This window comes from Orycteropus afer, unplaced genomic scaffold (genome assembly GCF_000298275.1).
Source record: "Orycteropus afer afer isolate SDZICR_OR568_19922 unplaced genomic scaffold, OryAfe1.0 scaffold00323, whole genome shotgun sequence".
NCBI lineage: Eukaryota > Metazoa > Chordata > Mammalia > Tubulidentata > Orycteropodidae > Orycteropus > Orycteropus afer.
The window spans coordinates 3,433,240-3,460,893 of NW_006921910.1; the positions used below are offsets into that span (position 1 = coordinate 3,433,240).

At 57.6% G+C, this 27,654-nt stretch overlaps 1 protein-coding gene across 1 annotated transcript; it reads left to right on the forward strand.

Annotated features, from left to right (window-relative positions):
* On the forward strand, positions 1-27,557 carry STAB1 (stabilin 1). Its single transcript, XM_007952057.2, has 69 exons — positions 1-81; positions 4,354-4,490; positions 4,837-4,952; positions 5,217-5,302; positions 5,378-5,447; positions 5,552-5,647; positions 5,962-6,072; positions 6,283-6,482; positions 6,747-6,877; positions 6,973-7,100; positions 7,373-7,458; positions 7,623-7,757; positions 7,865-8,008; positions 8,196-8,258; positions 8,589-8,702; positions 8,813-8,866; positions 9,099-9,179; positions 9,630-9,788; positions 10,331-10,393; positions 10,641-10,736; positions 10,892-10,978; positions 11,490-11,601; positions 12,063-12,249; positions 12,360-12,453; positions 12,605-12,763; positions 14,317-14,412; positions 15,134-15,229; positions 15,379-15,426; positions 15,613-15,743; positions 15,908-16,019; positions 16,420-16,497; positions 16,585-16,683; positions 16,790-16,888; positions 17,008-17,139; positions 17,385-17,513; positions 17,691-17,747; positions 18,123-18,206; positions 18,740-18,935; positions 19,078-19,173; positions 19,262-19,307; positions 19,412-19,488; positions 19,710-19,835; positions 20,043-20,116; positions 20,272-20,346; positions 20,599-20,721; positions 21,038-21,085; positions 21,446-21,523; positions 21,639-21,785; positions 22,223-22,363; positions 22,446-22,505; positions 22,955-23,131; positions 23,215-23,301; positions 23,410-23,559; positions 23,655-23,708; positions 23,795-23,996; positions 24,543-24,692; positions 24,783-24,887; positions 25,046-25,153; positions 25,240-25,433; positions 25,534-25,678; positions 25,761-25,894; positions 25,983-26,148; positions 26,229-26,338; positions 26,435-26,554; positions 26,637-26,786; positions 26,865-26,969; positions 27,061-27,207; positions 27,298-27,414; positions 27,501-27,557. The coding sequence occupies exons 1-69, from the start codon at positions 1-3 to the stop codon at positions 27,555-27,557; spliced, it is 7,716 nt and encodes a 2,571-aa protein (XP_007950248.1).
* The last annotated feature ends 97 nt before the right edge of the window (positions 27,558-27,654 follow it).

Here is a 27,654-nt window from a genome sequence, read left to right on the forward strand (position 1 = left end):
ATGGCAGGGCCCCAGGGCCGCCTCCTGCTCTACCTCCTGGTCTTATGTCTGGCAGGCTCCAGCTTCATCAAGGGGCAGAAGGTGAGTGTGAGCAAGTTGCAAGAGGACATGGTGTCCGGGCCCTGCTGGCCAGCAGTGGGAGTAGGGAGGGACCCTACACAGATAGGGCACGAGTCTGGGGACGCACAGGGTGGTTGATGCCAGTCTGACCTCTGAGCAGGCCTGGGCTGAAGGTCTGTGTCTGTTTGGTAAGGGGGTATCACCCTTCTTCCTCTAACTGTGTCCTGTGTGCAGCTGTGTGGTGTGACCTGCCCATCCCAGGGATCCCCAGACTGAGCATGAGGGGGTCTGAGCCAGACCCACCCTCCTACCCTCCCTGCCCAGACTGAGGCCCAGGCCTCTGTATGACCCTCACCAGGGAATTGGAGATGTGATCGCCCCCAACCCACATGGGGCCACAAACTGAGAAACTCACGTGGACCGTGTATATGCCTGCTGAGAATGTGCTCATGTGACAGTGTGCCCCAAGAGTACTCCACAGGGCAGGATGAGAGTTGCTCTCCACTAGGACGCTCCGGCAATACAGATAACACCCTCAATCCCGAGAGCTGCCGGTGAGCAAACGCACAGCCCTAGGCACAGCCGCAACACTATTCCCCAGGCCCCCCAACCTTCACAAAAGCAGCAAATGGGTTCTGCCATTCTGTGAGGAAGTCAAGCCCAAGGGATGGTGGGGACAGATCATCCCAACTCAGGAGCCCTCTACCAACCTACCGCCTGTTCCTCCCCATGCAAGCTGCTGGCTGAGAACACAGGGACTTGGTGTGCAGCTATGGCATGCCCCCTCTTGGGTCCTGTGGGCCTGCCACCTCCAGGCTGCCTGTCTGCAAGTCTATCCTGGCCGGTGCAAGCCTCTGAAAGAGCACATCTGACTATGCAGATAGAGTCACCTGGAAGGGCCGTGCCCTCCTCTGTGAGCCAAGTTCATCTGAATCTTGGGACAGCTGCCACTGTTCCCTAGGCATTAACAGGAAGAACGAGGTGCAGAGAGGGCAAGGACCAGCCCAGGGTCCCACAGCTGGGCATCCAGTCCTCCTGCCACCATCAGACTTTCTCTCTTGGATTCTGTGTGGTGAGAGGGGGCAGGGAGAGGGGCTCCCACCAGGCCAGAGTTGGGTACAGGCAGACCTGGGGCTGAGAATACATGAGTGATGGTAGAAAAACCAAAGCTCCCAAGGCTGTGCTGTGCTGAGCCCTGCAGGTGGGTTCCTGGCCCCTCCATGCCTCAGTTTCCCCATAAGTACAATGTGAGGGAATTTCAAAGGCCTCACACTTCCTCCTGTTACGAGATGATGGGGACAGGGGATTAATGAGGGGCCTCAGACTGGGGTTTTTCACTTGTTGGTGACCTAAGGCTCTGACCACTCTCCAGCCTCCATTCTGGGCCTGCAGCTCAGCCAGCCTGGGCCAGGGAGGAGGGCCCATGGGTTCCTGTGCATGGAGATGTACCAATGCTGACCTTATTCCTCCCAGCCTCACGGTCACTCGTCCAGACTGTATAGCATGACACCAACTGCAAATATGAGGAAACCAAGGCTCCAGGGGAAGGGATGTCCCCTGGGCCACACAGCCAGAAAGGGGCAATAGTAGGACTTGAACACATGCAGATTCAGGCAGCAGAAGCAGAGAAGGGTCCCTGGAAGAGGGGTTCTTAGGACTCATCCACTCAGCAGCCTTGTATGGAGCACTTACACTGTGCCAGGCTGTGTTGGTGGAACCTGTGGTCTCATGCCTAGACCCTGGCCCTCCCACTTTGCTCTGGGCCAGGGGAAGCAGTTTAGGGGTCATTTCTCTCTGGGGGGGGGGGCGCAAGGACTGGGAAGATCTTGAGCCTGGCATGGAGGGGTTTCTTCCACCACCATGTGAAATTGTTTGCTACAGAATATTAAGTAAAGTATGTCCCAGCTTACCTTGAGTAATCTGCCCCTGCCCAGGCTCCATACCTCAGGACCTCTCAACTCCCTCAGTGGCATCTCTGAGGGAAGCAGATGATGGAGTATACGGGCAGGCCAGCACCCACTCTGGCTTAGGCAGGTCCCACAGGGAGAAAGCGATCTGGTTCAGCATGCAGACCATTGCCTAGCCTCACACCACCCCAGCAGGATGGACAAAGTTGTGAGTTAAGGCTGTTAATGAATGCTCCTTGGCTAATAAATAGGTGAGGCAGGTCCTGGGTGTGCCTGCCAGAGTGTCATCCCAGACAGTGGCAGGCGTTGGCGACAGGCTTATCCATCCATCTGTATTTCACACTCGCTGACAAACACTGACATCCTGTACAAGGATATCCACTGCCAGGTCCCAGAGCTCCAGCTTTCTCCCTAGCCATGAGTCATCCATTAAACCTGGCTCCTTCACTTGTCCTGAGCCTTATCCAGTGGTGACCTTACCAGTAGTTCGGCCAGGTGGCCAGGTGGCCCCCAAGGGAGACTGCCGCCCACTGAGTTTTTGTTCTGAGCCAGCAGCTTCTCAGCCCTTGAGTTACCCAATTTCCTAGTTGCTCCCTGGCTCAGCAAAGACCAAGTCGCAGGATAGGGTGGGGAATGAGACCGCAACATCCCAGCCCCATGTGTGGCACTGCAGCCGCTCTGGGCAACTTCCCTGTTTGCTGACCACAGAAGCATGAGCGGAAAGAACCAAATCACAGTGGCAGAGAGGCCCTGGAACCTGCCTGTCCTCCAGAAGAAAGGGTCTGGGAGCTATTTCTCCTTTTCTCTCCTTGGAGAAGCCTGACATCTGTAATTTTTTCTAAGACAGAGATGTTCTGGGTTCACTGCCTTTGGACCACAGTGTGTTCAGCATTTTTCAAGATGATAACATCTCAGTTACTCTAGGCTATGACCCAAGTCCCCCCAAACTCCTCCTACATTAAAATGTCCCTTTCCTATGGCCCTCTTACTATAACCATGACTTTAGATTCTGCCCCTCCAGGTTACACTGTTAGAGTTTACTGGGACTTAGTTATTGTAAAGGTGGTCCCAATGGTGGACTTCCAGCCCTATGCAGGCCAGTGAGTGAAACTGTAGGGTGACATCATGGTGGCAGGACTGACTTTCTCACACTTCCTTTCAATGCCCATGGGATCCCCATCCACCAGGGTCTGACTTCTCCCCCCACTCATCCTTTCACCCGACAGCCTATCAGTGCTGTCTCTTGAATGTCCCTCCATCCATGCCCACTGGCCAAGCGTCAGCCCAGGCCATCCTCAGGTCTCACCTCAATCACCTCTTTTCCTGCTACCACCTCCACTCTATTCTCTATGCAGCAGCCAGGGAGCCTACTTAAAACCTAAACCAAATCTTGACCTGCCCCCAGCTCTGACTTGCCCAGGCTCAAGAGACCTGCTGCTGCCCTGGCCTCCAGCCCCCTTCCCGGCCCCTCCTCAGGTCTCTCTGCTTCCTCACGTGTGGTCAGTTGCTCCTTCCCACTTCCCACTTCCGGGCCTTTGCCTCTGCTGCTCCCCCTGCTGGAGCACTGCCCCCTCCACTCCCATGCATCCCTTAGACCCCAACTCAATTGTCACCTCTCCCAGGAAGCTGCCTAGGCCCTCAGGCTTGCACCTTTTGTTTCCCTGGTCTACAACAGCGCCTGACCCCCTGGTCCTGGCTTGTGTGTGAGGGCAGAGGGCTAGACCTGGAGTCAGGGCTCGGGGAGCTATGCCTGACCATCCCAGACATCCACAGACACCACTGTGCACGCAAGCTCCTGCATGCCCAGCAACAGAAAATGCCCAGATAGGTGGAGGCCACCGCTGGCTGGGAGCCCGTGTTCCCTGTGTGCTTGTAAATCAAAGACAGAGTTGCTATAAAAGCCACGTCATTTATTTATTTGTAAATAAAGGCAAAACGAAGAAGCCCTACATTCACTAGCACTGGGTAAGGGCTAGGAGTCTGGACACACAGGTTCTGGCCCTGATTCCCATCAGCTGGTAACTTAGGCAGGGCCACCTGGGCTTCAGCTTCCTCACCTGAAATGGGCAGAGGTGGGAAAAGACGGCTAAATTCCTTTCACATCAGAAGATACAGATTCAGGCTGCTAGGTATGCCTCAAGGGTGTGGGCAGAGGGACATGGGCAGGGATGATAGCTGTGGGCTTAGGGACATGTAGCAGCGACAACTCACAACAGGGCTCCCCCAGTCTCTCAGAGCCATCCCTGTCCTCACTGCATTACCACTGAACAGATGGGAAATTGAGGCCAGGGAGGAGTATAAGGACTTGCCCAGACCAGGACAGAGTCAGACCTGGGCACAGAGTCCAGCCCCTCACTCAGGCTTTCCATGTCTCAACCCGGTCCAGGTGCGGTCTAAGCGCTGTGACACAAAGACCAGGTACGTCACCCACACGCTCTGCACCCCATGCGCTGCTGTCACGAGGCAGATGTGTCCCCCAGGCTGGACCCGAGAATTCCCTGAGAAGATATCACGGGACTGCCAGTGCGTACACCCAGCCCCATACTCCCCCACTTCCAAAAACATCCCATGGGGTAGCAGGGGGCAGGGAGAGCCTGACAGGCCTGGGTGTGAGGGCCTTATCCCTGTGTCCAAACGCCCTGCCTAGAAGCCCTACAGTGGGACAGAGATAGGTAAGGAGGAAGGAGTTAGAGGGCAGAGGGCAAGGTGATATTTATTGAGTACCCGATTACCTGCAGGCCCTCTGCTTGGCTCCGGGTAGGCAGAGAGGGCGGGAGGGCTAAGGTACTGAAACTCAGTGTGAGGAAGCTGGGCTGGGGACTGTAGGGTGGGAGCCCCTCACATCACTCTGCCTACCCTCTTCCCCCAGCTATGAGGTGCAGCTGGGGGACTCCTTGACATCCATGAGTGGCTGCAGGCAGGAGTGCTGGAAGGAGGTGGTGCAGAAGGCCTGTTGCCCCGGCTACTGGGGGTCTATGTGCTACGGTACAGGGGAGAGGCGGGTGGAGGTGCCCCAGTCCCAGCTCCAGAGTCCCCATCTGTAGATGCTGCCCGGGTGTCCTTCCAGGTTCATTTACTGGAACCTTCGAGGTTCATTTACTACTCTCATTTCTCATTACGAGAATATTTACTGACAGCTCCAAGGCTCTGACTGCTTTGGGGAGGGGCTGAGTCTGGGACTGGGCAGAGCTGGGGATCAGGGGTGAGTCCGGGGTTCTGGGGGTAGAGCTGAGTTCTGGGGGTTCACAGAGTGCCCCGGAGGGGCTGAGACCCCATGCAACGGCCATGGAACCTGCCTGGATGGCACGACCAGGAATGGGACCTGCATTTGCCAGGTAAGAGCAGGGTAGGGGTAAGATGGGGTGGTGGTGGTAAAGGGCTCACACTGACTTTGGGTATCCCCCTGCCAGGAAAACTTTAGCGGCACAGCCTGTCAGGAGTGCCAAGACCCCAGTAGGTTTGGGCCTGATTGCCAGTCTGGTGAGTGTTTGTGGGCCAGAGGGCAGAGCCAGCATCCACTTGGGAGCCTGTGGGGACCCAGCATCCATGACCCACCCCCACCTGTCCCCGTGTGTCCCTCCCAGTGTGTAGCTGCGTGCATGGTGTGTGCAATCATGGGCCACGTGGGGATGGGAGCTGCCTTTGCTTTGCTGGATACACCGGCCCCCGCTGTGACCAAGGTGAGAGGTGCTACTGGGGCAGACTGAGGCAGAGAGTCCTCAGCAGGGAGCAGGGAGGCAGACTGAGTGAGGGATGGAGCCTGAGCTCCAGCAGGACCTCTGCCCAAAGCCTAATTTCTTTCTAAGGAAAAGCACACAGCTTGTCATGGGGGAGGGGTGTCATCCAGACCTCTGCCACCTAGAAGGCCAGAGAGAGCAGAGCCCTACCCTAAGTCACACAGCCCAAACATCCATCACACAGGCCACACCTTTGCCCCGCTGCTCCCCTCAGCCTGGGGCTCTGGCCATTTTGGTGCTCTCTCCTCTCTGCCCAGAGGTACCTGTCTGCCAGGCCCTGCATTGCCCCAAGAACTCTAAGTGCTCCGCAGAGGCCCCCTCCTGCCACTGTCTGCCCGGCTACACCCAGCAGGGCAGCGAATGCCTAGGTGAGCCTGTGACCTGGAGACCAGGGACCCAGCTCGGGGTGCACAGGCATGGGGAGGACTTGCTGTTAACCTAGCAAGTGCGATCTGGCCATTCACAAGGAGGGAGCGTTATCCTCCAGGCCCACACCTGCATGCCTCCCTTTGGTGCTGCCCTGGTAGAAACTGTGCAGGAACCATTCTCATTTGAACTCTTGCTCTCTGCCCTGGCAGCCCCCAACCCCTGCCAGCCACGGTCACCCTGCGCTCCAGTGGCCCAGTGCTCTGTGAGCCCCACAGGGCAGGCACAGTGTCGCTGCCCAAACCGCTACCATGGTGATGGGACGGTGTGTCTGCCCAAGGACCCATGCACCATCAACAATGGTGGCTGCCCCAGCAACTCCACCTTATGTATATACCAATGGCCAGACAAGGTGAGCCAGGGCCTGGCAGTGCCTGCCCACAGCCTACCTGCCCACGGCCCTCCCCCACTCCAGGGCCACCTGCCCACACTAGCTGTGGGACCCTGGCAAATCACAGATCCCCTCGGAGCCCAGCTGTTCCATTTGTAAAATGGGGTGAGGGTGAGAATTGGGTTATCAGAGGTTGGTTGTAGAGGTCGAGCAGGGCTCTGCAGGTGCAATGATACCAGCTGTTCTTACGGACATGATGTCACCCTCCTGTGCTTGGTGGCCCAGGCCTCCTGCTCATGTAGACCTGGCCTGCTCAGCGTCAACCATAATGCCTCTGCTGGCTGCTTCACCTTCTGCTTCCCCCATTCCTGTGACCGGTCAGCCACCTGCCAGGTGACCCCTGAGAAGAATATCAGGTGCACACCAGGGGCAATGCAAGGAGGGCCAGTGGGAGGCAGGGAGGAAGTCCTGGCCAGGCCCTGTGCCCTGACAGCTCTCTTTGTTACCCCAGCTGTGTGTGCAAGGAGGGCGAGGTGGGGGATGGGTATGCCTGCTACGGGCACCTGCTCCACGAGTTGCAGAAGCCCAACCAGGTGGGCCTGGTGTACCTGCGTCTGAGAACTGCCCTCGACATGTTGGGTGTGTGAGCCCCACTGACTTCCCTGAGCCGGCCCTCACACCGGTGGGGAGGGAAGAACACTCTGCAGAGAGACTCCTTATTCTGCCCAAGGGCTGTGGTAGTTCAGAGCAGGCTGTATGGGATACAGATGAGGGCTAGCCACCCCCTCCACCCAGGCCTGAGGCTACCAACTCCCCTAGATCTAGGCCCTGTGCTCCCACCCTGCCTCCCCCACACATAGGACTGGTGGTCTTTCTGGGTCCAGTCTGACATAGCCTCTCCCTGCCCTCAGGCCAGGGCTGCCGGGAGCTCCTCACCACTGCAGGCCCGTTCACTGTGCTCGTTCCATCGGTCGTCTCCTCCCCCAGGAGCATGAATGTGAGCTCTCACCATCAAGGAGCCATCATTGTCCTTGCCTCCTCCCCAGGACCCAGCCCCAGGCTATACTCTGGGAACTGAGATATAGGGGCATCCTGTCCCCTCCACGGTGTGGGCAGGGGTGGCAGCCCTGCTCTGGGCTCACGTGGCATCCGTTCCTGCAGGTATCCTTTGCCCAGCAGCTCTGCAGACAGCACATCATCGCAGGACAGCACGTGCTTCAGGAGGAGGGCCTGCAGACACGAAGGTGGTGGACACTGGCTGGGCAGCCCCTCACCATCACCTTCAACCGCTTCATGGTAAGGAAGAGGACCTCTCAGCCTGGGGCCCAGGGAGTCACAGATGGGGGACACAGCACAGGCAGAGGTGTGAAGGTGGCATCTGAGAGGGCCGTCTCCTGCTGCAGCGCAAATACACCTACTGGTATGAAGACCAGCCCCAGAAGAAAATCACCATCCACAGGGCCAACTACCCAGCTGCCAATGGTGTCTTCCACGTGGTCACCACCCTGCGGTTGGAGCCCTCCTCAGGGCTTCCTGGGGACCCTGAGGTGAGTTGCCACTCTCCTGTCATCCCATCTTATCCTCACATCTCACCCTGTGCCCCTGGGTGACTTCTGACCCCTGTAAAAGTTCAGGAGGAGGCAGGGGCAGTTAGGGGCTGGGCTGCTTCTTGGCTCCTTCCCCCCAGGGCTGAAACCCCTTCCCTGGAGCCCTCATGCTCCTCCCCTCCTGCAGAGAACTATCGGCAGGATCCTCGCTTCCACGGAGGCCTTCAGCCGCTTTGAGACCATCCTGGAGGTGAGTTGGGGGTGGGGTAGGGGTCCTTGACCTTCTGGGCTGCTGAGCCAGGGTCCCTGTTCATGAGAATCTCCCCCACCATGATCTGGGCTTTGAAATAGTTAAGGCCTTTTGCCCACTCCCCAGCCTAGAGTCTACCCAGTGCCATGTTGAAATTCTGCAGAATTTCAGATTCTGAAATTCTGCAGTTGCAGGGACCCGTTGCTGGCCTCTCTCACTTCCTCCTTGTGGGAATTCCCTGCTGGCTGAGGGTGGCAGGGCCGGAGCAGGACTCACAGCTGGGGGCTGCCTCACAGCACCCTCTGAGCTGCCCTCTATCCCACATCACAGAACTGTGGACTGCCCTCCATCCTGGACAAGGCAGGGCCCTTCACGGTCTTTGTCCCAAGCAATGAGGCTGTGGACAGCTTGCGTGACGGCCGCCTCATCTACCTCTTCACAACAGTAAGCTCAGTGGGGCGGGGGACTTGGGATGGACTGGGGGGGTGGTGTCACCAGCGTCTCCACCCTCCTGCCCCAGGCCTCCTGGAGCCAAACCCTCTCTCCCCTGCCAGGGTCTCTCCAAACTGCAGGAACTGGTGAAGTTCCACATCTATAGCCAGGGCCACGTGAGTGCTGCTGCTCCTGAAGCCGCTGGCCAGAATCTGCTTCAGTGGCTCCATCTTCCCAGGGGCCCCTTCTCTTCCCTATGTCCTCCCCCCTCCCCTTGGGATTACTATAGCCCAGAGGAGATAAGCCCCAGGACCTAAGGGGGTAGTTGTGAGTCACCTGGGAAGGACCAGGCATGTCTCCAAGGCATTGCCAGTGCCCAGCCCAAAGCCACCCTGTCACCCACCCCAGATGACCACTGAGAAACTCATTTCGAAGGGTCGTGTCCTCACCATGGCGAACCAGGTCCTGGCTGTGAACATCTCTGAGGAGGTGAGGTTCCATGAGCGTTTGGAATGAATGGGCAGGTAGAGGGGCTGGGGACGACTGGCCAGTCGTTTGGCCTCTTTTGCCCTGTCTGTGTGCTCTGTGCCCTGTGCAGGCAGGACACTATGCTAGGCCCTGGTGGGATCACTTGGGAGGCAGATATAAGTCAAATCCTTCTGCTGGGGCCCAATGGGGTGGGTGGGCTTCCAAGAGAAGGAGGAGGGTACTTCACGTAATGGGAACTACATGGTGAGGGCATGGAGCTAGGGTGGGGTTGTTGGTCAGAGCAGAGGGCATCCATCAGGGCAAAAGGGGGAGGGGATGGGCAGGTCAGCCTGGGCCTTGTTGGCCACCCTGAGCTACTGGGACCTTTGAGGTAGAGTACAGGGCAGTGAAGGTGGGCTCAGGCTGGCTGGGCCGGGGCTGGGCAGGTTGCACAGTGGGTCTTTGCTGCAGGGGCGCATCCTGCTGGGACCTCAGGGGGTCCCACTGCGGCAAGTGGATGTACTGGCTGCCAACGGCGTGATCCACGTGCTGGATGGCATCCTGCTGCCCCCAACCATCTTGCCCATCCTGCCCAAGCAGTGCAGTGAAGAGCAGCACAAGATTGTAGCGGTGAGCAGTGCTGGGCCACACGGCACAGCCAGGGCCATTCACTCCCAGACCCACACTGACTTCTACAGGTGACCTCTTCTAATGGTGAAGCAGAGTCCAAGGGAGGGATGCCTTTTTCTAAGTCTCCTCAAGTCAGCAACTGGGCTAACAGTGGCTCTGGGCCTGCCCACAGACCCGCAAGCATCTCCTGGGGGCCCCCAAATCCAGTCCTCATCAATCCTATTGATTCTACTTAGAAATTACTCTTGAAGCTTCCCTTCCTCTGTCCCTACACTCTGCCAAGGCCTGTTAATCCCTATGGTTTACCTGACTCCCCCTGGACTTAGTCTCCTAATGTTCTCCTCACTCAATTCATGCCCCCTTCTGTGTGTTTTTCTATCTCGGGGCTCCTGCCCTGGCTGTTTCCTCTGCCAGAATGCCATCATCCATTGGCCTTTCTGGGGCTGGCTCTTTCTCTTTCATTAGGTCTCAGCTGAATGTCTCTTTCTTAGGGTTTACTGGATAAATAAATGACTAACTCCTATTCTCTCCTCCCCACCCAGGGCTCCTGTGTGGACTGCCAGGCCCTGAACACCAGCATATGCCCCCCAAACAGTATGGAACTGGTGAGCACCCTGGGCCCAGCCTGCAGGGCTCCCTGACCCCTGACTGCCCAGCAAAGTTTCTGCCCTTGGTCACTATGGGAGAAGGGGCCAGAAGGCTAGGAGAAAACTGGAGGCTCAATACATCTCAGCTCCACTGGGGTTGTGGGTGCTGGACCCAGAAGGCTGAGGCCCTCAACCAGGGCTGCCTGGTGAAGGGGGTGGGGCCAGCACCCACCCCGACTGAAGGCTTGGCATGGCCCACCCCCAGGACATCTTGCTTAAGGAGTGTGTCTACATTCATGACCCTACTGGGCTCAATGTCCTGAAGAAGGGCTGTGCCCGCTACTGCAACCAGACCATCATGGTAAGCCCTGGGCATGAGTGCCCAATCCCAGAGCGATATGGGGTATGGAGGGGTCTCTTCTAATCTCTTGCCCTGAGATGGGACCAGGGAGCAGAAGCAGCCCAGGCAGTGGTGGTGGTACGGCCCACCCCTCAGACATGCTCTGTCTCTCACAGAAACCTGGATGCTGCAAAGGGTTTTTTGGGCCTGACTGTGCACAGTGTCCTGGGGGCTTCTCCAACCCCTGCTATGGCAAAGGCAACGTGAGTGCTTTCCTCCCTTCGGGTGACGTGTGGGAGAGACAAGGACTCCTTCCTGAGTTGGCCAGTGACTAATCGTGTGTCCAGGCCAAGCCTGCTTCTCTCTGGTGTTGGGTTCTTCACATCTAGGCTACGGGAGCTAACTCAAGTTATTTCTAATATTTTAATTAGAAATAATTAATCAGACTTTTGCATTTATTTTCACAAGGGCTATTCTTCAATAGTTTTCTTTTGTATTCTGTTTTTACTACATTGTGATATCAGGGTTACCTCAGCACCTGGCTATGGAAGGACACAGAAGCTCTGTGCTTCTAGGTTGAGCAGAAATCACTCATGAGGCCTCCAGGGCCAGGTGACTTTTAGGAGGCTGGCTCTTTGGCAGCATCAGTGATTTTGAAAGTTCCTTTCAGGCTGAGGTCTTAGGGAGAACAAAAGCTCAGAGATATTCTGTGTGGGAGGATGGATGTGGACAGTGCCTTCTCTATGACTGCTCTATCTCCTGCCCACCCCACAGTGCAGTGATGGGGTCCAGGGCAATGGGGCCTGCCTCTGCTTCCCAGACTACAAAGGCATTGCCTGCCACATCTGCTCCAACCCAAAGAAGCATGGAGACCAGTGCCAGGAAGGTGGGTGGTCTGTGCCCAGGCTGCCTCCTCTGGAGGAACAAAATCTGCTTGGAAAGGGAGTTGCAAATGGGGCTGGATCTCCCAAGAAGGGGAATAAGGGAAGGGTATAAGGCCAGAGGAAATGGAGAAGGATTTGGAAATAGAAACAGATGTTTCCTTCACCCATGACAGGAAGAGGAGCATGACTTAATCTAAAGCATGCACAATTTAGGTCAGACACATATAAGAACTTTCTGATGATGATGTGATCACAAGGCAGCTAGAAGAGGGTAAATGAAAGCACAGGATGTCCCCCTCACATTTCTTCTGTCTGCCCATTAGGTCTGGGATGACCTCTGATTTTATGACCCTAAACTCAAGTCTATATTGACTGCCCCAGTCCCAGCCTCACCCAGACCCATCCTGGCTCCCAGGCACCCTGTACCCTGCTTCAATTTCTCTGCCTCATCTCCTTTCTACAGACTGTGGTTGTGTCCATGGTTTATGTGACAACCGTCCAGGCAGTGGGGGTGTGTGTCAACATGGCACGTGTGCCCCTGGCTTCAGTGGACGCTTCTGCAATGAGTCCACGGAGGACTGTGGGCCCATGGGCCTAGCCCAGCACTGCCACCAGCAAGCCCGCTGTGTCAGCCAGAGGGGTGTCTCCAGGTGAGGACCTTGCTTGGGACCTTCCTCTTCCTCTTTGCCCCACCCATGAACTTGCTTAGCCTCTAGCCTCTCCTAGAGGTTGTCTGGAGTCCCTCTTTCCCCCACCCCAGGTGTCTCTGTCTTGACGGCTTTGAGGGTGATGGCTTCACCTGTACTCCCAGCAACCCCTGTTCCCACCCAGACCGTGGTGGCTGCTCAGAGAATGTCAGTCTTGTTGCCTCTGCCTGAAACCCTGACCTAGGGGATCTCCCGGACCTAGAGTTTGGGGGGTGGGGAGGGAAGAAAGGGAGGTGGAGCTTCCTTCCCTCTGCCAGTGGCCCTGAGCCCCTGAGTGATTTATCCTTGGCTCCCCTAGGCCGAGTGCATCCCCGCGGCCTCAGGTACCCACAACTGCACATGCCACAAAGGCTGGAGTGGGGATGGCCGGGTCTGTGTGGCCATCGACGAATGTGAGCTGGACACACGGGGCGGCTGTCACACCGATGCCATCTGCAGCTACGTGGGCCCTGGGCAGGTGAGGCAGGCAGGACCAGGATGGCAGAGTGGGCTGGGGATCCAAGTCCTGGGCATCCTCTCCCTATCCCACTGGATTCCAGGAACATCCACTCCAAGGACTCAAGCTCAGGATCCTGAAGCTCAGACATAAATGAGAATCCAGTTCTGCAGTACTGAGTCACAATCTGGGATTGATTCATTCATTTACTTGTCTTTCCCCCACATGTCACCAGGCACTTGTCATAGCTGGTCCTTGCTCTAGACTGTTGTTGTTGCTGTTGTCATGTGCCGTTGAGTCGGACCTGACTCATAGCGACCCCTCCTTGGGTTTCCCAGGTGGTATCACTACGGAAGCAGATTGCCCAACCTTCCTTCTGAGGAGTGGCTGGTGGGTTTGAACCACCAGGCTTCTGGTTAGCAGTCGAGTGCCTTAGGCACTATGCCACCAGAGCTCCTGCTCTAGATTGAGGAAGTGCAACACTGAGCAAAGCAGGTGGAGACCCTACCCTCAGGGAGTGACATCCCATAATCTTTAGACTCACGGAAATCTAGCTCTGAAATCTCAGAATCTAGTCACAGGGCCTTAGAACCTGGAGCCTTCCATGAGGAGCATGTCAGGCTTGGTGAACCTGCAGGCTGACAGGCATTACAAATATCTAATACACCTATTGGGAGGCCAACCTAACTGGTTCAGGGTCAACCTCTGTGTGGCTCAGTGCTCCACAGGGGCCCATGGGACCTCCTGTCTTCCTAACGCCGGTAAGAACTCAGTTGGATGTGAGAGCTGGAGCCTCTGAACCCCATTCCAAACTAAACTCACTGCCATTGAGTCGATTCTGATTCATAGCCAGCCCCATAGGGTTTCCAAGGCTATAAATCTTTATGGAAGCAGATTGCCTCATCTCTCTCCCATGAAGTGGCTGGTAGGTTCCAATGACCAACTTTTTGGTTGGCAGCCAAATGCCTTAACCACTACGCCACCAGAGCTCCTGAAACACATTCCAAAAAAATGAGGAGCCTTAAAATCCAGAATCCAGGGACTTGAATGAGCAGGTGTAGACTTCCCAGTCTGCCAACAAGAGCAACTGAGAACTGCGGGGGTGGGTCTCACAGGTCACTTCCCTGGCAATGTGGACAAGCCCAAGAGCACTCTGGCATTAAGCAGGAGGGAGCAGAGCAGCCCACCCAGGTGGCAGGGGTGGAGATGAGATCAGAGCTGTCATCCCTGGGGCTGGCCTTGGCAGAAAACCGTCTGCTTGCCACAAGCTGTTGACCTGGACAGCCCAGGCAGGGAAGTCGAACATGCCACCCCCAGCCTGAATAGAGGGGCACTGAATCCCTGTGGATGCTTCCCTGCCAGTGTCACCACTTCCTTCACTGATCACAAGACCCAGTCTCCTTCATGGCCTCAGTTTCCCTACCTGGCAATGGCTCTCCAAGGGTGGGACTGGGAGGAGCTTCTCTGGGTGTGGGCAGGTCTCCAGGGGGCAGTGTCAGGAGAGATGAGAGGTAGGGTAGGGAAGGCTTGGACGCTCAGGTAAGATGAGACCTTCTGCTTCCCCACCTATCCAGAGCCGGTGCACCTGCAAGCTGGGTTTTGCTGGAGATGGCTACCTGTGCAGCCCCATCGACCCCTGCCGGTTGGGCAACGGTGGCTGCCATGACCTGGTGAGGGGGTAAAAAGGCTTGAAGCTCTGGGAGAGGTATCAAGCGTAGGTCTAGGCTGCAGCTCTCTCTCTGGGTGTCTCTGTCTCCTTTCAAGATGGGGCTCTTTCTAAACCCCAATCTAACTATGCCACTCCCTTGCGCATAAGATAAAGCCTTCACTTCCTGCCTCCATCCCCTGACTGTGGCCTCTACAAAACCAGCCCACTCCCCACCCCTCACCCCCACCCCCAGCCCAGCCTCCTCTCTCCACTCCCCACCCCCACCCCTTGCCCTACCCAACATTCTTCTCTGGGCCAGTTGGCGCTCCTTCCTGACCCCTGACCTTGCTCTACCCTAACCCTCCCCCACCTCTCCCTCATTCTCACATTCTCCAAAAAGCTGTCTAGTCCCAGACCTTCAGCTTGGGTAGCTCCTCCTGGTCAGTCTCCCAGGTGGGGCCGGTGCCTCCTGGGTGCTCCCACAGCCCTGTCCCTGCCCCACCTGCCATCATGGGATAGGGTAATTCCCCCATCAGATGCTCAGTGATGTCGGAGAGCAGGGCCAAGCACACCAGAGGAGCCCCAGAAATTCACACTGGGTGGGTGGGGGATGGGTGAGGGTTGACAGGCAGATGGCAGGGGGATGGGAGATAAGGGTGAACAGAGAGATGGAGGATGGGTGGGGTTGGCCTTATGGATGCTGAATGGAGGGCCCTGTCTCTTTGCCCCACCCCCACCCACAGGCCACCTGCCGGGCAGTAGGGGGAGGTCAGCGGGTCTGCAAGTGCCCGCTTGGTTATGGGGGTGATGGATTCAGCTGCTACGGAGACATCTTGCAGGTTAGCAGTACTTAGACTCATTTCTGTTCTCTGTGTTTGGGGAGGGACCCTTTCCCACACCTCAGGTAGGAAAGGGGCAGTGCTCAGGGCCCTGGGTGGGGAGGAAGGCTTGAAGCAGCCCATGACCTCAGTTCTTTCCCTCCCCTTAGGAGCTGGAGGCAAACGCTCACTTCTCCACCTTCTCCCAGTGGATCAAGGTAGAACAGGGCAGAAAGTTGGGGTTGGGGACTCAAATCCAGGAGGCCTCCCTGGATGCAGGGGTGCCACATAACAGCTCCAAGAGTTAGAGGTGGGGGGCAGGCCCAGAGGCTGGGGGCAGGTGATTTTAAGATGGTGGCTGCATTCATCATACCTCCTGGCGCACCGCACGCTGTGGTTCCCAGAGTGCCGGCATCACCCTTCCCGCTGACAGCCGCGTCACAGCCCTGGTGCCCTCTGAGTCTGCCATCCGCAGCTTGAGCCCTAAGGACAAGGCCTTCTGGCTGCAGCCAAGGATGCTTCCACAGCTGGTCAGGTAAAAAAGCCAGGGGAAGGGGGTCTTCCATGCAGGACCAGTCCCTCCCTAGAGGAATGGGAGAACTGGGTCCTCAGTCTGGCATGGGGTGGGCCCCAGTCCCAGGGGTCTCTGTAGGTTACACTAACCTCATTTCATAACTCACCCCTAAACTGCCCCCAAAGGGCCCATTTTCTCCAGGGTGCCCACTCTGAGGAGCAGCTGGCCCAGTTGGGTGGGCAGGATGTGGCCACTCTGAACCCTACCACACGCTGGGAGATTCACAACATTAGTGGGGTACGTGGAGAACTCTGGGCAGAAGAGTGGGGCTAGGCAGCACATGGGAGGGAGCCCCCAGACCAGGGACCCAGGATGTGAGATCAGGGTCCCATCACTCTGACCAGGGTATAACTCAGGGAAGTGGGCTCAGGACACATTTGACAGTGTGTCTCTGGGCCCAAGGTGACTGCCCTGGCAGGGGGTGTCTGTCCATCCTTGTTGGTACGTGCATACCGCCCTCTCACAGAGGGGCCCTGCTGAGGGTCTCTTTTCCTATCTGGTGGGTCCTGAGTGACTTTGAGTGTTTCTAGGCCAGGCTGGGTGACATGAGTGGGTACTCATGTGCCAGCAGCCTGTTAGTGCTGCACCCACACTTAAGTAGCCCACCTATGGCTGAATTATACCCGCTGCCTTCCAGAGGGTCTGGGTGCAGAACGCCAGCGTGGATGTGGCTGACCTCCTTGCCACCAATGGTGTCCTACACATCCTCAGCCAGGTATGGGAGGGTGTGTGTATAGGGAACCTCCCAGCAGGGCAGCTGAGGGGCAGGGAGTCACTGACTAGCCTCCATGCTCCACCCCAGGTTTTAATGCCTCCCCTGGGCAATGAGCTGCAGGGGCAGGGGTTACTGCAGCAGCTGGGCTCTGTGCCAGCCTTCAGTCTCTTCAGGGAGCTGTTGCAGGTACGGGAGGCCAAGTGGGGCCACCTGGTCAGGGGCACTCTGTGGCTTCCAGGGTTGGGATTGAGGGCAGCTATGCCCATCCCTGACCCCTACCTCTTATCCCTAGCAACACAGGCTAGTGCCCCAGATTGAGGCTGCCCCTGCCTACACCATCTTTGTGCCCACAAACCGATCCCTGGAGGCCCAGGGTAACGGCAGCAGCCTGGTGAGGCCACGGGCAGCCAGGGGGTAGGGTGATGGTGTGGAGGGTGAGCCTCCCATCCCAGGGCAAAGCAGCTCAGCATTGGAATGTGCTGCCCAGCTGTCTCCTTCTTCCACTACCAGGACGTGGACACAGTGCGACACCATGTGGTCTTGGGGGAGGCACTCTCAGTGGAAGACTTGAGGAGAGGGGGACACCGCAACTCCCTCCTGGGCCCCGCCCATTGGCTAGTGTTCTACAACCACAGTGGCCAGGTTTGGGGGAACAAGGAGACCCCACCCAAGAGAACTTGCTTTTGGAGACCACTTCCCTTTGGAATTTCCCTACCCACAAGCCTCCAACCTCTACTCCAGGGGACCTGCCCTTTCTGGAAGTCCCCCTATTCCTGGAGATAACTCCCGGGCCTAGAGTGCCTCCCTGGCCTTATAGCCTCTGGGGTGAGGGTGGTGGGTGGGTAGGGTGTAAGAGACACTCAATCTCCTCCCCTACCCCACTCCAGCCTGAGGTGAACCATGTGCCACTGGAAGGCACAGTGCTAGAAGCCCCGGGCCGTTCACTGTTCGGCCTGTCTGGTGTCCTGACGGTGGGCTCAAGCCGCTGCCTGCACAGTCATGCGGAGGCCCTGCGGGTGAGGGCTTAGGGCTGGAGGAGAGAAGTGCCAGGAGTTAAGAGCTGGGAGCTACTGGCAGGCCTGGCAGGGAGGACGGGGTGTTTGGTCAGAGATAGAAGAACTCTCAGGGGAAGGAGGGTGGGTTTGGGGCCCTTATTTCTAGACCTTCTGATGCTCTGTCCTCCTTGCCCTCAGGAGAAATGCATCAACTGCACCCGGAAATTCCGATGTACCCAGGGCTACCAGCTGCAGGTGTGGCTGGGTTTAGCACAGTCCAGCAGGTTTCCCAGGTGTCCGTCCAAGCCCTCAGGCCCACTCTGCTTGGCCCATGCCTGGGGAACTAGGGAATGGTGTGGACTGCTGGATATCACCATTAGAGGCCTGGAGGCCTGGGCCTGGGTCTGCTTAAAGGAGTTCTCTCTCAGACTTTCAGCTGTGACCCCTTAGATCACGCTTGTACTCTGCTTGCTCTCCCCTCAATCAATCTCTCTGTCTTAGACTCCCCCTCGACCCTTTGTCAACCTTCTAGTTGGTCCAATTCACTGATACCTGTAGTCTGTCTGCTTCCCTATGCCCTGCCCCTGCCCAAGCCATTGGCTGACCCCTCCTGCCTGTCCTCATTCCCAGGACACTCCCAAGAAGAGCTGTGTCTACCGTTCTGGCTTATCCTTCTCCCGGGGCTGTTCTTACACATGTGCCAAGAAGATTGAGGTTTGCCATGAAGCCCCACAACCCTCCAAAATCTTTGGCCACACTGAAGGAGTGGATGGGGGTGCCCAGGGGAGGAGCCCTGTTTCAAGGACACAGGCAGGGCTGGGGTTAGAGTGAGACTGGTAAGGCCAGTACTAGAGGCAGGGGAGGGAATGCAGAGGTTTGAGTCCAGAGGGTCTAGTGCTTATCCCTGTGTCCACCCCCAGGGGCTGAGGGGAGGGAGAAAGGGGCTCAGCCCAAAGCTGGTACCATCATTCAAGCATCAGAGGCAGCATCTGGCTCCCAGGCCCAGTTCTTCCCTCTTTCTGTGGGATCTGACTTGGCCTGTCCCTGCCTGGGCCTCAGTTTCCTCACCTTTGTCATGGGGAGGGTTGTAGAGGTAGTCTCTATGGTTTGTCCTGCTCTCAACGTCTATACGGCCCTAAGTCTGGGCTCCCAACTGGCCCCGAGGTGGCTATCCCTTCCTCCCTGTTCTCTCCACCACCTGATGTCCAGTCCTGGCCTGTGCTGGAGCCTCCCCACCTCCTGTGCAGGTGCCTGACTGTTGCCCCGGCTTCTTTGGCACACTGTGTGAGCCATGCCCGGGGGGTCTGGGTGGTGTGTGCTCCGGCCATGGGAAGTGCCAGGACAGACTGCTAGGCAGTGGGGAGTGTCACTGCCAGGAGGGCTTCCACGGGACAGCCTGTGAGATGTGTGAGCTGGGCCGCTACGGAGCCAGCTGTGCTGGAGGTGAGGCCTGTGGAGAAGTCCTGGCTGGTAGGGGGCAGGAAAGACGGGCATCCCGCCAGAGGAGAGCAGAGTGGAGAGATCTTGGCAGTGGGCAGAATAGGAACACTGGGATAACTCCCGTCCCTTCTATTCCCACTCTCAGTGTGTAACTGTGCCCATGGGCTGTGCCAGGAGGGGCTACGTGGAGACGGAAGCTGTGTTTGTGATGTGGGCTGGCAGGGCCTCCACTGTGACCAGAGTGAGTAGGCCCCAAGGGAGAGGTGGCAGTGACTCCTGGGAAGGCAGTTCCTGGTCTCAATGACCAGAACCATCCTCTTACCCCCCAGAAATCACCAGCCCTCAGTGCCCAAAGGAATGTGACCCCAATGCCAAGTGAGTGGGCTCAAGTGAACGAGTTGTGTGTGGGGTGTGTGTGTGAGATGGGATCAGGGCAGGGGCTGGGCAGGCCTAGGCTGAACCACTGCCACCTCTCCCAGCTGCATTCAGGACTCAGCTGAAGCCCCTGTCTGTGTCTGCGCTGCAGGATACTCAGGCAACGGCACCCACTGTTCAGGTCCAGCCACATGAATGCCCTGGGCCCCTCCCTGAAACCCTGGGGTGCCTGTCCTCACAGACTGCTTCTATTACCTCTAGGTCCCAGTCTCTATTTGCTGTCCCAGCTCTGGTCCTGCCCTCCTCTGGCCATTTCCTCTTTGTCATGCCCTCCTCCCTTGCTCATGGCCTCCCCCACCCCATGCCTGTTCCTAATGTCTCTCTGGGTCCTTCTACCCCAAGAGGTGGACCCCTGTGCCTATGATCATGGGGGCTGCTCCCTCCATGCCAACTGCACCAAGGTGGCACCTGGACAGCGGACATGTACCTGCCACGAAGGCTACACAGGCGATGGGGAGCTGTGCCAGGGTGAGGCTGGGACTCCCAAACTGGTGTGTGGGGACTGGAGGTCTGGCCTCACTGATCTGAGTCTGAGTAGGAAGGGCTCAGGGCACACAGAGGTGTGGGGACTGAGGGAACAGAGGGAGTAGGGGATAAGCACTTGGACATTCAGATGGGGAGATGAATGGAGGGGCCGTCTAGGCCACTCCTCACCCGAATGTCTCTTCCCCCCAGAGGTTAACAGCTGTCTCATTCACCATGGGGGCTGCCACATTCATGCCGAATGCATTCCCACAGGCTCCCAGCAGGTCAGTGGGGCAGGGTTGGACTCTGGGATTGTGCTGTCCCCCACAGGGTGGACCTCCCCTCACACCAGGCCTGGGGCAGGGGGTGCCCTTTTTGTCCTGAACACTGGCCAACCCTTAGCTCCCGGCAGCCCGACTGATGAGGGTTTGGGGAACAGGTCTCCTGCAGCTGCCGTGAGGGTTACAGTGGGGATGGTGTCCGTACCTGTGAGCCTCTGGACCTCTGCTCCCAGGTCAGTCCCCCAGCCCTACCTCATTTCATGGGGGAGAGGGGACTGAGGGAGGAACCAGCCCTCTTCATCCACGGTGGGGTTCTAAAGGACTCTGAAGAGTGGGTCACCTCCCCTCAGCTCATAAAGTCTGGCTGATCCATAAGAAATGAGGTTCTGGGGGTTGGCCAAGCACTTGCATATCCCCTTTTCTAGGGTTGGGTGGGATAGAGTCTTGGGAGCCACTGATACCTCCCTCTCCTATCCCTGCTTCAGCGAAATGGAGGCTGTAGCCCCTATGCAGTGTGCAAAAGCACAGGGGATGGCCAGAGGACGTGCACCTGCGACACAGCCCACACAGTGGGTGACGGATTTACCTGCCGTGCCCGAGTCAGCCTGGTAATGATGCCCAAATCTAACCTCTAATCTGACCTTGGCTATGCCCCATGGGTATGACCCATGATCTTGGCCAAGATCTCTGGCCATGACCTTCTAAGCCTGACCCCTGACTCCACCTGAGCCTGATCCCAGCTATGACCTGGAGAAACTAATCCTGATCCCAGCTCAGAACCCTCTCACCACCCTCCACTTTCCTTTCTTAGTCTCTGCCTTGGCCAGCAGAGCTTGGGCTGAAGGTGCTGGAATAGGCACCTGGCCTTGAGTGGCAGCCAAGCATAATCTGAGCTGATCCTTACCCCACCCCACCCCCACCCAGGAGCTCCTCCGGGACAAGCATGCCTCATTCTTCAGCCTCTACCTCCTGGTGAGAATCCAGACTCCCTCTGTCCAGTCCAGGCCTATGTGACCTGAAGGCCAGTCCCTCTGTAGGTTAGAGGTTTGGCTGGGCTGCTTTCTCAGAGTCCAAGTGTTTTATGAAGATACATGGAAGCCCCAAGTTAGTCTCAGTTTGCTCCCCTTCCACTTGAGCTGCTTTCCCCCTGCTTATCCAGGAGAGGGGTGCCCTGGTGGTTAAGTTGGGACCCGCCAGCTGATGGAGGGGGTGGGGTGGGAGTGGGATGATGAAGCAGCCTGGAAACCCTAAGAGACAGTTCTACTCTGTTCTATAGCGTTGCTAGGAATTGACCCAATGGCAATTAATTTGGTTTGGTTTTGGTTCATCCAGGAGTACAAAGACCTCAAGGGCGATGGGCCTTTCACAATCTTCGTGCCTCACTCAGATCTGATGACAAACCTGACATTGGTAACACCCACTGAGTGAGGCTGGGAAGGATGGGGACTCCTGTGGTGCATACTGTGTAACAATGAGGAAGCAGTCCAGAAAGAGCTGCCTACTCCCCTCACGACTCCCATTTCAGGATGAACTGGCCCGAATTCGTGCACACCGCCAGCTTGTGTTCCGTTACCACGTGGTCGGCTGCCGGCAGCTGCGTAGCCAGGAGCTGCTGGATGCCGAGTATGTCACTGCGCTCTCTGGGCACTCGCTACGCTTCAGTGAAAGGGAGGTGAGCCTGGGCTGACTGGGACTCGCCCCCTCTGGGGCCAGGACTCCGCCCCCTCAAGTCCCGCCCCTGAATTTAAGTACCTTCACCTTACCTGGGCCAGGGCGAGGAATGTGAATCCTATCCTGGGCCACTCGCACAACCTGGGTCCTATTCTTTGTTTTGCCACCACCGTCCCTGGATCAAGTACCTGTAGTTCCTAAACTGCTCGGAGAAGGAGGGAGCCCCGCTCTCTGCCTTGACTCCGGCCAGTTGGTCTTGGTCTGAGCTGGACCCATTAAGACCCATTACTCTGAACCCGGAGTGGCTGTACTCCAAGACCCACTCACCCACCGCTCCCGTGATTTACCCAATGCTGGCTCCTCCCTGCCTCAGGCCCCACCCACAGCTCTCGGGCACCCTATCAATGGGCTTCATTCAGCCCTGTGCCCCGCCCCCAGGGCAGCATATATATCAATGACTTTGCGCGAGTGGTGAGCAGCGACCATGAAGCTGTGAACGGTGTCCTGCACTTCATCGACCGTGTCCTGCTGCCACCCGATGCGCTACACTGGGGGCCTGACGCTGCCCCAATCCCGCTGGTATGGCTTGGGCATGGGCTAGAAACTGGATCCCCCTCTGCTTCCTGCTGGACCTCTCTTTGCTCATAGTTGCCTTTCTCAGAGAAACATCACTGCCGCTGCTGAGAGCTTCGGTTATAAGATCTTCAGCGGCCTCGTGACGGTACTTCCCGTGTGTGTGTGAGTGTGTGTACGTACTTGTCAGTGTGTGCATGTGACTGTGTTTGTGTGTATTTGGTGTCTGTCAATATGACAAGAGTGTATGCTTACCTGCCATGCACACCATTCTGTGTACAAATCCACCTCCTACATAAGGACATCTGTGTGCATTTGTGTGTGTACAGGTTACATTTTGTGTGCATAAGCCTTCCAATGTCAGCACCTTGCATGTTTATGTGTGCCCACATACCTGACAACATTGTCAAGGTGTGTGCAAGCCCATGTCTGTGCCTCTGCGTCTGCCAAGGATGGCCACAGCTGAGTGACTGGTGGAATTCCTGGGTCCCAGAGTACTTGTTACTTCATTCCCAGTCTATACTGTGCAGCCCCCTGCCTCTGCCCACCAATTTCTGGCTGGGTTGTGACTTCAACACCTCTGCCCCATCCCACTAGGTGGCTGGCCTCTTGCCTTTGCTTCGAGAGGTGTCCCATAGGCCCTTCACAATGCTGTGGCCCACAGATGCTGCCTTGCGAGCCCTGCCCCCTGAGCGCCAGGCCTGGCTGTACCATGAGGCTCATCGTGACAAGCTGGCAGGCATTCTGCGGGGCCATGTGATTGACAGCATTGAGGTGAGTGCACCCTTAGACCTAAGTCCTTACTGCCTGTAGCCCAGCCTGCCTGCCCAGTTCCAAGTGTGACTCCCTCTGCTCAGGCTTTGGCATCCGACCTGCCGAACCTGGGCCCACTCCGCACCATGCATGGGACCCCCATCTCCTTCTCCTGCAGCCGCACCCGACCTGTGAGTCTGGGCAGTGGTTTAGATGAGGGAGATGGGAGGCAGGGCCCTGGTTGTGAGGGTCAGCAATGCATCTGTGACCCCCATATACTCTACATCTTCCCCCTGCAGGGTGAGCTCATGGTGGGTGAGGATGATGCCCGCATTGTGCAGCGGCATCTGTCCTTTGAGGGTGGCCTGGCCTATGGCATTGACCAGCTGCTGGAGCCACCAGGCCTTGGTGCCCGCTGTGACCGCTTTGAGACCAGGCTAGTGCAGAAGGTGAGGGAAGCCCTAGGTCACAAGTGGATGAGCAGGGAATCCAGCCACCTGTCCTGTCTATCTGACCTTGCTGTGTGGGCCTCCATCCCTTCCAGGCCTGCAGCATCTGTGGGCTGGAGCCACCTTGTCCTCAAGGCTGGAAGGAGCAGGTGAGAGGATGGGGGGCTGGAGAGGGCTGGGCAAGACCCAGGACCCCTAAGCTTGGCTGTCTGCAGCCTGACTCTTCTTGGCCCAGGGCACCCCCGAGGCCTGCTGGCACTTCTACACAAAGTTCCGGCCACCCTTTTCACTACGCCCCTGGACACAGAGCAGCATCTGGGCACGGCCCAGCCTCTGGGGCCATCCCCAGGGCCTGGGCAGGGGTTGCCGCCGAAACTGTGTCACCACCACCTGGAAGCCCAGCTGCTGCCCCGGTCACTATGGCAGTGAGTGCCGAGGTGAGTATCACGAAGGCTCAGACACTGTGGATAGACAACTGACCCCCAAAACAGCTGAGGGCACAGCTCTGATCATTGTCCCTGAGGAAGAGTCTTGGGGTGGTCAGAGGCTAGGACAGATCTAGGGGGCCAGTGGATTTTATGATGCTTTAAAGGCAGGATGCTCTGGTAGCATAGTGGCTAAGGCACTTGACTGCTAACCAGAAGGCTGGCGGTTCAAACCCACCAGCCACTCCTCGGAAGGAAGGTTGGGCAATCCTACTTCCGTAGTGATACTGCCTCGGAAACCCAAGGAGGGGTCGCTATGAGTCAGAGCTGACTCGACGGCACATAACAACAACAACAAAGGCAGGATGGGTATGCACACAGTGCAGGGCCTGGTGGGGTGCACTGGGACAGGGTCCTGGATGTTCTCCAGGGTGAGAAACTCTGGAGGGTTTTCTTACCATTGGATAGAGGATGGATAGCATGGCTGGGCTGGGAGTGTGTGGGAGTCCTGATGAGACAGCCCCTGGCCCACACTGACACCTTCACTTCATGCCCCAGCATGCCCTGGGGGCCCCAGCAACCCTTGTAGTGACCATGGTGTGTGCTCGGATGGCATGAGCGGCAGTGGGCAGTGCAAGTGCCACACGGGTTTCACTGGGACAGCATGTGAACTCTGTGCCCCAGGTGCCTTTGGGCCCCATTGCCAAGGTAGGCTATCCCTATCCTGCCCTGCCCCACCTTGCTCTCTGATTCTCTGTCCTCCCATCATCTACCAACCTCCATCTCCCCCTCTTTCAGCCTGCCACTGCACCTCCCATGGCCACTGTGATGAGGGCCTTGGGGGTTCTGGTACCTGCTTCTGTGATGAGGGCTGGACTGGGCCACGCTGTGAGGTGCAGCTGGGTGAGTGGTCTGTCCCACCCTGCATACTGTACACACTTGCACACCCTAGTGCATGCCCTGACTGCAGGCTCAGGTGGAGGCTCTGAGGGTGGGAGAGAGGGAAAGGCCAAGAGGGCAACTACTGAGCTGGCCGTCTGGGGCTGGGCATTGGGGCACAGAGCTGCAGCCTGCGTGCACCCCACCCTGCGCTCCCCAGGCCGTGTGCCGTGCGGGCAACAGCTGCGAGTGCAGCCTGGGCTATGAAGGGGATGGCCATGTGTGCACAGGTAAGCAACTGGATGGGGAAGTGGAGGTGAGGGTGCCCCCATTCTCCTTGGGTCACTTGGTCAAACCATTCCCTCCCTGCCCTCAGTGGTGGACCTATGCCAGGATGGGCATGGTGGCTGCAGTGAGCATGCCAACTGCAGCCAGATGGGCACAGTGGTCATCTGCACCTGTCTGCCTGATTATGAGGGTGATGGCTGGATCTGCCAGGCCCGCAACCCCTGTGAAGATGGCCACCGTGGGGGCTGCAACGAGCATGCTGACTGCCTGAGCACCGGCCCGGTGAGCAGGCAGGGAAGCCTAATGCCCAGGGTGGGGTGGAGGTCCTATAGCCCCACTTCCCAGACCCTGAAGAGCACCCATCCACTCTCCCCTCCTGCAGAACACACGGCGCTGTAAGTGCCACACTGGCTATGTGGGTGATGGGATTCAGTGTCTGGAGGAGCCCGAGCTACCTGTGGACCGCTGCCTGGGCCAGCCCCGACCCTGTCACGCAGACGCTGTGTGCACTGACCTTCACTTCCAGGGTGTGCTCCCCTGCCCGCTCCCTGTGCCCCTGCTTTGTCGCTCTGTGCCCACCAGCTGATCACATACCCCTCCCTTCCGCAGAGAAACGGGCTGGGGTCTTCCACCTCCAGGCCACCAGTGGCTCTTATGGCCTGACCTTTTCAGAGGCTGAGGCAGCATGTGGGTCCCAGGGAGCTGTCCTGGCTTCTCTCCTTCAGCTCTCTGCTGCCCAACAGGTGTGTAGGGCGCAGGAGCCTGGAGCTGAACCTGTGGGGCCCCTTGGAGTTGGACCCTCCATCTCAGTATTCCCTCCTGCCCTTGCAGCTGGGCTTTCACCTGTGTCTTGTGGGCTGGCTGGCCAATGGCTCAGCTGCCCACCCCGTCGTTTTCCCTGCGCCAGACTGTGGTGATGGCCAGGTGGGCATAGTCAGCCTGGGTGCCCGTCAAAACCTTTCAGAGCGCTGGGACGCCTACTGCTACCGCATTCAAGGTACATTTGCCCTGGAGTGCCCCATCCCCAGCTCTGGCCCTTCCCACCAATCCAATGACCCACTCCCACCTTTCCTGCAGATGTAGAATGCCAATGCCGTGATGGCTTTGTGGGTGATGGGACCAGCATGTGCAACGGGAAGCTACTTGACGTATTGGCTACCACTGCAAACTTCTCCACTTTCTATGGGGTGTGCCGGGACCCAGCCTTTGACTGTGGGGGCAATGGGGTAGCTGCATTTCTGGGAAGGGAGCCTGCCCTCATCCCTGCCTTCTCACCCTCCCAGATGCTGTTGGGCTATGCCAACACCACCCAAAGAGGTCTCGACTTCCTGGACTTCCTGAATGATGAGCTCACCTTCAAGACACTCTTTGTCCCTGTCAATGAAGGCTTTCTGGACAACATGGTAGCAGGGGGCATGGGTAGAACAGGGCCAGACTCTATTTCTTCTGGCTGGCTCAGGCCAACAGGCCTTGCTTTGCCCACAGACACTTAGTGGCCCAGACCTGGAGCTGCATGCCTCCAATGCCACCTTCCTGAGTGTCAACGCCAGCCAAGGGACTTTGCTTCCTGCTCACTCGGGCCTTAAGCTTGTCATCAGTGATGTGGGCTTTGGCAATAGTTCTTGGGCCCCTGTGGTGAGTCTGCCTGCTGTCCCTTCCCTGCTGGCTTTGGCCTTCCCTTACCTGCTGGGTCTGACTCAGGTCTTCCTGCAGGTCCCTGGGGCAGTTGTGGTTGGCAGTGTCATCCAGTGGGACATCATAGCCTTCAATGGTATCATCCATACTCTGGCCAGCCCCCTTCTGGCACCGCCACAACCTGTGAGTCTGTAGGGTGGGCAGGAAAGGCTGAGCTGTAAGGAATGAGGAGATAGCTCTGGCCAAGTCTTTAATATTCTCTTGACGTCTGCAGCAGGCGGTGGTGGCACGTGAGGCCCGACCTGTGGCAGCAGGCGTGGGGGCCGTGGTGGCCACTGGAGTGCTGCTTGGCCTGGTGGCTGGAGCCTTCTACCTCCGTGCCCGAGGCAAGACCACGGGCTTTGGCTTCTCCACCTTCCAGGTAGGGTTGAGTTGGGGACTGGTTAGGGGAGGCCAGGTCCTTTGACCTTGCTTGAGGCCCCTCACCACTTACCATCCCCCTCTGCTTCAGGCAGAAGATGACGCTGATGATGACTTTTCTCCATGGCAGGAGGGGACTAGCCCAACTCTGGTCTCTGTCCCCAACCCTGTCTTTGGCAGCCACGATGACTTTTGTGAACCCTTTGATGTGAGTGTGTACGGGGGACATGGGAAATGTAGAAGTGGGTCCAAGGCCTGGTCTCTGCTCAGCTACAAATGGCCCTCCCTTCCCAGGATTCACTCCTGGAGGAGGACTTCCCAGACACCCAGAGGATCCTGGCAGTCAAGTGATGCAGCTGGGCTGGAGCAGAGGCATGTGCAGGAAGGAGAGTGACAGCCTTTATTGCTTATCTGGACAAATGCCCGGAGTGGGTGGGGCAGAAGGGCT

What these genes read in the sequence shown, in the direction of transcription:
- STAB1 (XM_007952057.2), top strand. Translation starts at nt 1, where the DNA reads ATGGCAGGGCCCCAGGGCCGCCTCCTGCTCTACCTCCTGGTCTTATGT. An exon ending in ACGGTGGCTGCCATGACCTG is followed by an intron (nt 14,413 to 15,133) that starts GTGAGGGGGTAA and finishes CCCCACCCACAG; the next exon opens with GCCACCTGCCGGGCAGTAGG. An exon ending in AGACCAGGCTAGTGCAGAAG is followed by an intron (nt 23,560 to 23,654) that starts GTGAGGGAAGCC and finishes CATCCCTTCCAG; the next exon opens with GCCTGCAGCATCTGTGGGCT.